This window comes from Paramisgurnus dabryanus, chromosome 17 (assembly GCF_030506205.2).
Source record: "Paramisgurnus dabryanus chromosome 17, PD_genome_1.1, whole genome shotgun sequence".
NCBI classification, from domain to species: domain Eukaryota; kingdom Metazoa; phylum Chordata; class Actinopteri; order Cypriniformes; family Cobitidae; genus Paramisgurnus; species Paramisgurnus dabryanus.
In genome coordinates, this window is record NC_133353.1 from 32,204,495 (window position 1) to 32,217,925 (window position 13,431).

The window sequence follows — 13,431 nt, forward strand, 5'->3', positions numbered from 1 at the left end:
AACAATGGCACTGATATATGTTAAGATCTGTCGGTATACAGTGTTAATTGTTAAAATTATGGCAGCTCAAACATGCATTTTAGTCTGGGACTAGGATAAACCCTGTCTTGAAAACTTAGGGTTTCTTAGGGTAGCAGAAGTAATTTTTCTTAGTGAATCTATTCAACTAACAGGTTTCCCAGACAGGATTTATCCAAATCCAGGAATAGGCGTTAGTGATATTCAAAAAAAATTATTAATTGGATTAACTCAATAAAATTGTGGGCAGGATTTCCATCCAATATGAATGTGTACCCCTAACTCATAAAAAACTGCTTTACACAATAAAAATATATTGAGCTAGTCCAACTCAATTTAAAGTAAATGGCAATACTCAATTAATTGCCTCAACTCAATGTAGTGAAGTCTGAATAACTCAATTCAGTTATTCTATATAAAATGTTTTTATACCATACTGATTAGCATAAGCACATGTTAGTATGCTAATAATAATAACATGTGATACTTTGTACGAGGTTGTGAGAAGAGACTGATCTCCAAACAGACATTAACACCATTAGTGCTCATTGAGAGAAATATGTCACATCCACAACCTAACCACAAGCGCCACTCTTCTGCACGATGGTAACCAAACAATTTGAAAAAATATTACACAAACACTTCTAAATCAATAAGATAAATGAACATTAAACACTATTAAGTCTTTCTCTTTACCTAAAAATGCATAAAATAACACTTAATTAAAAAAATTACTCTCCAAAAGCAGTTGCATGCAAAGCATGCTGGGAAATTATTTTTCCAGAACCCAGACTCAAACTAATTGTGTTAACACAATTAAAAAGAAATCAATAAATTATAGTACATATTCATTTTGTGTAAGACTAATTAAATATATATACTTATTGCTCTTAATGAGGTATTTTAAATTAATTGAGCACAATTTTAATGTGTCATTTCTACAAAGGGCTTGAATCATTTAGTCAAAGTTTTTTAAATAACCATATCTTTAATACATTTTTATAATCTGAAGAACCTTTTTTTTACCTTAAAGAACCTTTTGTGATACAAAAAGGTTATTTGGATGTTAAAGGTGCTTTCAAAAACCTTTTAGACAGAAAGGGTTCTTCTATGGCATCGTGTGTTGCCAAGTGTTACCAACTGAAGTAATTATTTGAAGTAAATCCAACTTTTACTTTTTACGTTGTATCTTTTTGACGGGTTTAATAAATGTTATCCATAAATGTGCACATTCAGAACTTTCTATTATGGACTTTATGGACAATATCTCCGTCTAGTGGATTTTGCATTCACTGCACATTTAACCCAATGTGACCTGAATCATTTGATGGAAACACACACACACACACACACTCATACACACACACACGCGCACACACACACACACACACACACACACACACACACACACACACACACACACACACACACACACACACACACACACACACACACACACACACACACACACACACACGCACACACAACCCCATTTCAGTATCTTCACCCATGTAGTGTCTTGATCAGTTTTTTGATAAGGTTATGAACATCTAAAAAGGGTTTAATAAATGTTATCCATAAATGTGCACATTCAAAAATTTCTATTATGAACTTTTTGTTGAGGATTTTGCATTCACTGCACATTCAACCCAATATGATCTGAATTATTTGATGGAAACAAACACAGACACGCACATGCGCACACACATGACCCTATTACAGTATCTTCATCCATGCATTATCTTGATCAGTATCTTGATCCAAGTGTTGTGAACATCTACAACACTCCGTGAGAGATCATAAAGACCACAGTGAGAATGTTTATGAAGATTGATTTTAGATAAAAGTGATGACGTGTGTTTTGTGCATTGTGGTTTGATGTGAGTGAAAGTATAAAAGTTTGTTATTTCCCAGGTGTATAATTCCCACTATCAATATTTAATCTGATATTCTGTAGCTTCATTAGAGTAGGATGTGTATTTTAGTGTTTGCGTGCAAGTTTTTAACTTAAATGAGCTGTATGTAACATCAGCCTCTTTCAGTCATTTTGGTAAATTATTATTCATCTACAAGAATGAATTTACCAGTAAATACAAAATTTACTGATAAACAAAATACTAAATACTTTTACCAGTAAGACATCATTAACACATCAGTACCAAAATACCGGTAAACTCTGTAAAAAAAGTGGAACCTTATGAAAATTAACCATGGTTTTATTGTGGTAAAAGTGTAGTAATCATGGTTTTGGTGTATTGATTACTATCAGCAAAACTGTTTTTACTACACTAATTATGGTTTAACAATGGTTTTTGAAAACCATAGCTGTCAAAACCATGGTTATTATGTGGTTACCATGGTTTTACTACAGTAACCATGTTTTTTTTTTGTTTTTACTGTAATAAAACCATAGTTAATTTTTTAAGGGCATTTGTAAACAATGGCGGCTTATGACTTTATATCCATGGTTCGTATTTCACATGGCATTAGATGACTATACAACTAAACTAAACTGAACTGGAGAAGAGTCTCAACCTGCATTTTGAACCGCTGTCATGTTTACACAGTACGCTTCACAAAGGGTGTGCTAAGGACGTGGGCATTTCAGCAAACAGATGGCAAGTGTCTTTAAACAGTTCGGTGGTAAACAGGTCATCTGTATCAAAACATAATGATTGGCCCAAAACTGTCAGCGCTTTCTGACGTCATCAGTTGGCAGTAATCCTTATTCTCCGTTCACACATATCGCTTACGTATGCTTGGTAATTTGACTGGTAATCTTACCACCTCTCTCTCTGTGTTTGCGTGGTTTATGGTTAAAAACACATTATTTTACACATACTGTACATTTTCGTAGCTTTAGATTTCACTCTCTTCCTGAAACACATGGATTTGAAAAGCTCTGTGTCCCTGAATGGCCAGCTAATCTGTATGTCGAGATTGGCCTGAATACCTCTGACGTCAGCCGGAAACGTGACACTCCTTACCATGTTTTTTTGTTGTCTGCACATTACAAACACCCTTATGTGGATTTTATACCTAGCGTGTTTTCTAAATATCTACGAATATATTATAGTATTTGTTTATTTAGTACAGTCAAAAACCTATATATCACAAGTTCACGAGAACAGAACTTTTCTTACATGTCGATGTCGAGAGCTCATGCACTACCGACTAAACTTGTTTTGGGAAATGATAATGGATGAACATGTACAAAACTAATCCCATGATGAATCACTACTAATTAATTCTACTGAAATTGTATAAATCATAGCTCTTATCAATACAATTAGGAGATTTCCATCAATTGAAAAGACAAAGACACAAAGAGGGCAAGAAAACAACTTGATTACTTGAGAACCATTGCAAATCTCTTAATTGGATTAAAATGAATCTAATGATCATTGTGTGTAAAGTTTTGTAAATTATTTGAAACTGAATCTCCTAAGAGGAAATTAGTTTGTTATCATATATGAGCCTATTTGTGAAATAATACACACAACAGACGGGGACACATTTGAAATCATCAATAGCGAAATACAAATGAGACCATATTCTTGGAGCCTTTCTGAAATCATAGGGCTTTTTACACGGTACCTAAACGCTGAAACATCTTCATTCTAAAACTCGCTTTAAACCATAGGTTGAAGATTGTTTCACACTTGTAATTTAGAAGTTTTCGAATGCACAGTCAGATTATGAATACACAGGTTAACCCCTGGTTAAGTATGAACAGTGTGAAACAGATAGATAGAATAAACAGATATAACTCAGAGAATATAACTCACGGTTAACTATTTCCAGTGTGAAAATGTTTTCAGAAATCTGTAGGTTCAAGAGAGAGATAGCAATCGATTTGCAATCCAGAAACATTGTTTATAACAAAACACGATGTCTAAATCAACAGTTAGGCAGATTGTATGAAATATATTAAATGCCATTATTTCTCTTTAAAGGAATGGCTATACAAAAAAACGGCCTTGGAGTATAATTTATCATATTTTTGCACATTCAGATGCACGGTTAAAAGCTAAGAAGTTGTATCCATATCATTTTTCTGGCTAATAATGTGCATTAATTGTCCATTAGAAACCCACTGAACAAGAGAATCTATGGGTAGTTAGAAGAGTTCAGTAATTCATTTTTAGTGTGGCTGTTATATCATCTAAGAGCAAATTTCCTGTGTGTCCTAATGTTGCCAAAGCATCGAGTAACGCAAGCTGCTTTCTGTTTCCTATGCAGTCACATGTTTCAGTATATTGAAACCTTTATAGGAAATGGATAATTCCATTGCACGGAAGAAAGAAAGAAAGAAAGCTTCTCTACAAGCACCTTTATTTTAAAAGTGTACTGCACTATTTCACACCTTTATTTCACACCTTTACAAACTCTACACAGGCCTCTACACATCTTTGACTCACTAATTTAATTTTAGAAACAAGATCATCATACTAATAGATCATTTATATAAGCAATGATCCTGTTCGTATGAACAACTTCTTAATCCATAAGTTGCCAATTTCCAAATTTTCCCGATTTTCTCCAACCAAATGGATTCTTTTAAATTCAGTTCATGAGACAGAAGCACCCATAACACTGTTGTTAGTTAAAGCATTGCAAAAATCTCATAGCTGTTGCGAGCCAGAAAGAAGTGTCATACATTTCCTGTGTGTGTGTGTGTGTGTGTGTGTGTGTGAGAGAGAGATAGAGAGAGAGAGAGAGAGAGAGAGAGAGAGAGAGAGAGAGAGAGAGAGAGAGAGAGAGAGAGAGAGAGAGAGAGAGAGAGAGAGAGGGGTGTGACTTTGAACGTGAACAGAGCCATTAAAGGCTGGTGGTGCGCGCACTTCACAGAGAGCGTGAGGGGCGCGTGCTGGAACGAACACATTGATCTCGATATACGAGGTGGGTTACAATAAATTATTACATTTTTAGTTAAATAACAGTCTTACCTTGAATAAAGAGCAAACGAGTTTAAATATAGCACGAGACAATATCAAAAACTCACATCAATATGATAAGATGGAAGTTGATGAAAGCTGAACTAGTTTAAATCGTTAAACAAACGCATATATTTTAATATACAACAACTGTTTAATAGCCTAACTATGGGGTGGCGTGGTGCCTTGTAGAGTCTTTCGTAATTTTCGTCTCTTATGTTGTAACTTTGGGTTTAAGACAAATTTCCTGTCAATATGATGAGCCACATTTATAGCTTTATACGACGTGCAATGCAGGAAAAACCCGTTGTTTATGTTTCACACGCAACATTCCTATGGTGCTGAAAACGAATTTTAGTCTAAACCTTTTAAGCAAAATGCAGTGTTTTCCAAAATAATAATAATTATTTTTTTATATTTTTGGAGTAGGCTACAGATAAAAACAGTCTTACAGTATGCTACATGTTTTTAAACAACAATACTTTGCTACGCCAGCTGCGGTGCAGGAGGAGGTTTTTATGTGCAAATTTTATGAGCACATAATGAAACAAATATGTCGTTTTTGTAAATGATTCAAATAAATGTCATTCTTTTGGTTAATTTGTTTCTTATAAAGACAAAATGCGATCGTGTAGTCACTTTTGACAAAAGCGCATTTTTATCAATAAATAAATAATGTCCTGCATAGCTGAAATATACATCTGTTGTTAATCTTTAATTGTATTCAATTTTGCTATATAACATTTTTAATGACCCAGACATTTTTTTATTACAGTTTTTCTGAATCGCTAAAACACATTTATTGAAACCTCACTCATTTTCTCAAAACCTTTGTTACTTTTATAGACTTATGTGTGTATGATTTAAAAGCTTAGTTTGATTTTGAGTACAGGTGAAATGGTTTTAAAGGAATTGCTCGATTTTGTTAGAAGATTCAGGGGTTCTGTGAATTACGTTTAAGGTTTAAAACGTAATTCACGCTTAAACGTAATTCACAGAACCACTGAATCTTCTAACAAAATCGAGCAATTCCTTTAAAACCATTTCACCTGTACTCAAAATCAAACTAAGCTTTTAAATCATACACACATAAGTCTATAAAACACTAGAGAGCATCCATTCACTACCTTAAAAAATGGAAAACATAACATCCAGGACATCTGCTTACAGAAAAATACATGTTTATTGTATATACTGTAACAACACATTTGACAAGTACTATTAAAAATCTCTATTACTTTTTAGTTCAGTGAATATATTGAATACTTTAAGTTCTGCAAGTAATAGTAAGTTTTCAATATTACTGTAAGCAGAACTTTTATTTTGCAAAACCTGGCAAATTTTGCCAATTGCATCGTCTCTGGTAGGGATGCACCGATACCACTTTTTTGGAATACGAGTACGAGTACGAGTACTTGCATTTCAGTTCTTGCCGATACCGATACAGAGTACTTAATAAAAAAACATGATTTAAATTTACAGGTAACAGCTTTAGTCATATAATTTAACAAAAAAACAAAGGACTAGTTTACCAGTTTGTTGTAAACGCTGCCTCTTTGGACAACACAAGAGGCATTAACCCCTTACACGCCGCTCAAACATAGGCTAGACATTTCTCAGACCGTGGTATCGATTCCAGGTATCGGGGGACTTTTAACGAGTACGAGTACTTTAGAAAATGTGGTATCGAGGCCGATACCCAATACCAGTATTGGTATCGGTGCATCCCTAGTCTATGGTGTCCTGTTGTTCCTCATACTCTTCATCTGCCTCTCAGACTGTTTCCAATCCACACAATTGGTAAAAAATACCATGAGAAAAAAGTGTGTTCAATTTTGTGTTTGCTTGATGACAACTGTGTTGTGGTTGTGTTCTTTTTTTGCCTGTCTGTGTTTAGCATTTATAAAACAAGTGCATTGTAGTGTAAAATGTGTCTTTTAGTGAGATGTTTGTATTTAGAGTATTGCAAAAGGAGTGCATGATTTGACAAATGGGTTTAGGCCACTATGATTTTGGGTCGAGGTTTAGTATTTAGCAATTTAGAAAAACTGTATTATTATTATTATTATTTACCACTGGGCTGATGAATGCTTTATTCTGATTATTCATTGATTATTTATCTGTAAAGCGCACACCTGATTTGTCAAATGTCTTAAAATAACCACTAAAGCAATGTCTGTGGTCACTGTGGTGTAAGCAGAATAATTGACTCGGGTCCTTTGAATTATTCAAAAATAATGCACACCCACAGTGTAACAGTGCTACGCTTCACCTCGTGCCGCACTATCATCTTGGGTATGCATTATTTCGAATAATTCAACGGCCTGTTGTCAATTATTCCTTATATAGCCTAACATATTTTAACGCATTTACATAAGAGTACATTTATGTGTTTTTTTTAAAACATGCTAATGATAAAATACCTATAGGTGTATTTATGTCAGACAGAGAAATGAAAAGTCAGTGAGTTTGTACGTAAACAGCTTGTAAGTATGCTTAAGTATGTTTGCATTTTGCATATAGGTTCAGTTCAATATAAAGTTGACATCCCCGTTGAAGTCTTTTCTGATTGATGTAATCCCAGACTGGCTTGATGATGGTTATATCAGGGCTCAGTGGCGGACTGTTTTTTTATTGAAAATGAGTTATTATGGAAATCAAATAATTTAGTTTTGACACACTGAAGAAATTAAAGAAACGTATTAAAGACCATTTTGTTATTTTTACTCTAATTATATCTGACTGTAGTACTTTTACTTGTACTTGAGTAAAATTTAGCAAGGGGTATCGGTTCTTTTACTCAAGTAATGAAGCTGTGTCCGCCTCTAACTGATAGCTATTCAGTACGTGATGTTTCCTGATTGGTACATGGAGTTAACTTGTGGGCAGTGTAGGCCTGGCGTTGAAACTACTGCAAAGATAAATAGACTTTGATGATGCTCTGTGGTTTTATAGAATGAAGCTTTATCTATTTCCTTCTTTAAGATTCAAGAGATTACAGATAAATAAGCTGTAATGAGAACAGAAAACCCGATACATCACATCACTGACTGGAAGGAAGAACATTTTTTATATAAAGTGTGAGAAAAGAGGCGTTATTCTCATCGCTGAGAGCTCTCCCATGTGTATATTTATTTGAAAGATAAACATCATTATAAGCATTGTGATACAATCCACACCCCAACCGAATGCTAAGTGCACCAGTATGAGATTCATTAATGCTGCTTCTTAAAATATTTGCACCCCCCAAATAAAGAAAACCCCATGTGATTACAAATTTGCATCAGACTTACATTTACGCATTTGGCAGAGGCTTTTATCCAAAGCAACTTAAAAGGTATAAATTTTTATCAGTTTGTGGGTTTGTTGGGTTTTTGCACTGCTGACGCAACGCTCTACTCTTACAAAAAGTTAGTGCAGTAAAAATGGTCACCACAAAATAGTCATGAATTTGAAAAACATGGTTTGCTAATAGTATTCAATGCACCAAAAAAACATGGTAATTTACGTATTAACAGTTTTACAGATGTACAGATTTGACGTATTCCTATTTATAAATATTAAAGGGGACATTTCACAAGACTTTTTTGTGATGTAAAATAAATGGTGTCCCCAGAGTATGTATGTGACGTTCTAGCTCAAAATACCATATAGATAATTTATTATAACATGTTACAATTGCCACCTTGTAGGTGTGAGCAAAAATGTGCTGTTTTGGGTGTGTCCTTTAAAAATGCAAATGAGCTGATATCTGCACTAAATGGCAGTGCCGTGGTATCATCCCCTTCTGACATCACAAGGAGAACCAAATTTCAATTAACTATTTTTCACATTCTTGCAGAGAATGGTTTACCAAAACTAAGTTACTGGGTTAATCTTTTTCACATTTTCTAGGTTGATAGAAGCACTGGGGACCCAATTATAGCACTTAAACATGGAAAACGTTAAATTTTCATGAAATGTCCCCTTTAAGATCACATTTATTAAATATTTAAAATTTGTATTTTCAAATATATTTAAGACAGTTTACTCATCAGTTTATTTATCTAATGAAATGTTCATGACTTTCAGAGAATTAGTAAACAAGACTACGCTTTAAAACCTTAAAATAATGGAATTCCTGTAATCATTTAACCATTTTGTAATATTTAGTTTATTTGCCATGACACACAAAAGGCGTTTTCTACTATGCAACAATAATTACACCAAAACACAACATAAATTCACAAAAGATGGTAATTTTATACATTCGCTGTAATCCACATCTTTAAAATTCAAACGATTGCGAGAAAAGATCCAAATTCATCCCTTTATCCAGCGATCTTCATCCCAATGTCAAATTTTGCATTGGTTATGAACTCAAATTTAAATATTGCACCTCAAGAAGCTTTACGACACATTTCATGGCACTGAGGTCAAACGCTCATTGGATCTTGTGTGCTACGTTCACAGTGCACAGTTTTGCAACATTGCCGTCTTTCAATCTATGTACTTTTAAAATTTGCAATGCGTGCCTTTACAGAGAGAAGCCGGATTAATAATGACTTTATTAAAAGGTAATAATGTTATGATTAAATGTTGCAAATACGTCTACATTGTATGCTTTAGCATCTATTTAAGTTTTATTTTTTTGAAAGTTACGTATTAATACTACGTATTAACAGTGGGACCAGAATGGCTTAACAGGAGCACTTTACATCGAAACGTATCAAAAAATGAGAATATGTCATGCTCATAATGTCTTATTTATCTCATGCATCTCTTTTCAGATATTCAACATGGTGACCCCTGCAGTCTGGCCGACTGCTGTCAACGCTTTCGAGAACCAAACGCCAGACGGTAACACATCCTCGAAATTCCTTGAGTCTGAGTTTCGTTACACCCTCTTCCCCATCTTCTACGGCGTGGTCTTTGTCTTAGGATTGGCAGCCAACTGCTACGCGCTTTATGTATTGCACAAAATGCGGGACTCAAAAGCCATGAATGAGATTCGCATCTACATGACCAACCTGACGGTTGCAGACTTGCTATTCGTGTCCGCTCTACCGTTCTGGATCGGGTACTATGCGAACAAGGGCGACTGGAAGTATTCGGATGTTGTCTGTCGCATCACAGGGTCGTTCTTTTTTATTAACACCTACTGCTCCATCTTCTTTCTTGCTGTTATCAGCATTAACCGTTACTGGGCTGTTACCAGGCCACTGGTCGCCGCTTCTTCCGACTGCTGGAAACGTGGAGCGATCATCTCAGCGGGCGTCTGGGCCGTCACTCTTTCAGTTTCTATTAAATTTCTCATTGATCCTGGGCTCCAGAAAGATGGCGAGAAAAACCGCTGCTTCGAGGGTTATCATAACGAGACTGATGATACGAAAAACACAGTCGCCACAACGCATTTCCTTATTATCGCCGTGTTTTTTGTCGTCTTTTTATTGGTGATTCTGTGCAACATCTCAATTGCTCGAACTCTTCTGTCTCAACCCATCAGTCAGCCCCGAGCCAGTACGGGGAAGCGACCCGGCGGCACCAAGCGGAGAGCTTTAAAGATGCTGTTTGCCGTTGTGGGCGTGTTTGTGATCTGTTTCCTACCCCATCATGTGGTGCAAGGTCCGTGGGTTCTGGCAGTGTTGGACCTAAGAAAATATCAATTTAGCATGAAGAGTCGTCAACTCGTTAATGATGCTCATCAGATCACACTCATGCTGATGGGATTAAATTGCATTCTGGATCCTCTGGTGTATTGCTTTGCCACCACAAAGTTTCGCAAATACATCCAGGGTCACTTTAAAAAGGCCAAGGATAAGAAAAACTGCTCACGTCACACGCTAAGCACGGCTATGTCTTTGAAGAGCAGAAATCAGACCGAGTTATGAATGTTGCCAAAAGTATAGATGACTCTCGATGTTCGTTTATTAATTTATTAATTATTTTCACAATTCAAAGTTTGCTCCACAGTTACTTGCATGCATTGGTGGTGTAGCAACTAAACTATTTTAAATGTTATTAATTTATGTGTTTGTTAAAAGAATGACTCAAAATGAAAAATACAAACTTGTAGACACAAAGCTGTCATATGGCTTGAGATAACTTGAAATGTAGTCACATGGACCACTTTGCGGTTTTTGTGGGTTTTTAAGGCTTGAAGCATAGGTTTGCTACAAAACCATGGGTTACTGTAGTAAGACCATGGTTTTGCCAGTGGTAAACTTGTTTAATTTTCGTAAGGGTTATTATTGCAGTGTTTTGGCGACGGTTTTATGAAGAATGATAACGTAATGCCAGTAGCTGAAGATTGACAAAGACAAATAAGAGGTCACATGTGGTTGATCTGTAAGATAGCCTTTATTTGTTCTCAAAATAACCTTGAGCTTGCTTTTTATCTTTTCAGTCTTTGCAGCTCAGTCTTTAAAGCAGGACACAATCTGCAAGGTTGTGGGTTTAACTGAAATTTTTTTTATTGCACTGTTAGTCGCTTTCTATGTAATTTCTAATGTAAATGTATTTATAATCTTAAATGCACTTTGTAAAAAACAGCTTTGAGGTAGTTTGACTATGAAAACAAAAATTAGAGTGTTTTGAATGAATGAGCGTAATGTAGCTTTGTTACTGTAAGCAGCGTTTCTGTGCAGAATCATCACTGAAATTATAGCACTTAGGGGTTTAGATTAATCCAGGACCTTGACCTTTGTTATATTACGAAATTGCATAGTTTTTACAAAAAAAAATACTGGTGTGCATCTTGAGACAAAACAATGGCACTGATATATGTTATGGCAGCTCAAACATGCATTTTAGTCTGGGACCAAGCCTCGTCCAGGAAGCTGTCCCATAATGTTTTATTAGTAGTATGATACAAAAATGAACTAATATGCAGTTAAAGGTGCAGTGTGTAAATTTTAGCGGCATCTAGTGGTGAGGTTGTGAATTGCAACCAACGGATCAGTCCACTGCTCACCCCTCGCTTTTGAAACACATAGAGAAGCTACTGTAGCCACCACCGGACAAACAAGTCATCGTCGGAGACAACTTAGTAAAAAAGTTTGTCCTTTAAGGGCTTCTGTAGAAACATGGCGGCCCAAAATGGCGACTTCCATGTAAGGGGACCCTCGGTGTATGTAGATAAAAACATCTAATAAGGTAATAAACACATAACGGTTCATTATGAAAGGTCTTTATTATTATTTTGCATTTCCGTCAAGAGATACTTCTAAAGTTTTCACAATTCGGAAACAATACCTGTTAAGAGACAAAGATAATTCGTTTTTTATGTCTCTATCTTAAATTAACAGCGAGCTCAGGCTCACATGATCTCAGTCACATGCTTGCTCCTGGTTTCCATCTCAAGAATAGAATTGCTTTTTTCAGGAACTTTTATTTTCTTTTGCAATAATTTGTTGCTCAAAATGAGAACTTGAACATTTCAAATGAACAAAATGTCTTTTTATATGTGACTTACAGTGATAAGTTTAAAAGTTCAACATTTTGAAATGACACTCAGAAACAGTGTTCCCAATAGAACTTCCAACATTTTAATTGTAAAAGGTATTGTATTGTTATTTAAAACAAATTGTAATATTTCTTGTTCATATTGTTTTGTATTTTGTATGGTGTACAATTATATTTTTAAACCTTGTCAGATGTGTTCATTTTATAAAATATGACTTTTTCCACGCTGAAATCTTTGATACATACAGTAATTTATGCTTATCTTTGTTTTTCTTTGATACAATAAGATCATATTTCATGATATTATAATGCCGCTAATGATTCAGCTTTATGTCCATCAAGCAGGAAATTAGGCAAAAATGTGTTGCTAATGTCTGCTAATGCTTGCATGGTTCAGACAAATATGTGTAATGCTCAGAAAGATGGGTTATTGATGACTCCATTTTATTCTCAGGCAACTGTGACTCAGGCATATTATTATTGTGCGGCTACTATTTATTCGAGTTCTCAAGATTTCATTCACCTTTGTACATAAAATACTGAAGTTGATGTCCAATCAATTAAATAAACTTTGTTCATTTAGCTGGATGTTTTGCTTTTCTGTTTATTGCTTTTGACAAAGATTTCAGTTACACTTTACAATAAGGTTCATTTGTTAACATTAGTTATGTACATTAGTTTACATAATAATTAACTGCACTTATACAGCATTTATTAATCTTTGTTGATGTAACTTTTAACAATTACTAATACTTTATTAAAATCTTGTTAACATTAGTTAATGCACTGTGAACTAACATGAACAGCTTTAATACTGTTAACTAACATTAACAAAGATACTGTAACAAATGTATTGCTCATGGTTTGTTCATGTTAGTTAATAGGGGAGAGCGTGGTTGGTTGGCACACTTTTCACTCTCTGTCATATTTATCAGTCATGTAATATGTTAAAAAAGTCTAACTAGTAACAACTGAAAGGTTAAGATCTCAGCTAATCAACAGATACATTTAATGTTCACAAATGATTCCTAAA

At 34.8% G+C, this 13,431-nt stretch overlaps 1 protein-coding gene across 2 annotated transcripts in view; it reads left to right on the top strand.

Moving 5' to 3' along the window:
• ptafr (platelet-activating factor receptor) overlaps positions 1-11,398 on the top strand; it is a 29,744-nt gene extending 18,346 nt beyond the window's left edge. The window contains exons 1-2 of one of the 2 annotated variants that reach the window (XM_065288273.2): positions 4,834-4,920; positions 9,725-11,398. In XM_065288273.2, the coding sequence (XP_065144345.2) occupies positions 9,734-10,825 (1,092 nt within the window). In that variant the 5' untranslated portion in view covers positions 4,834-4,920; positions 9,725-9,733 and the 3' untranslated portion in view covers positions 10,826-11,398. Of the gene's footprint in view, positions 1-4,833; positions 4,921-9,724 lie in introns of those variants that run through there. The other variant, XM_073812255.1, reaches the window with a different exon arrangement.
• The last annotated feature ends 2,033 nt before the right edge of the window (positions 11,399-13,431 follow it).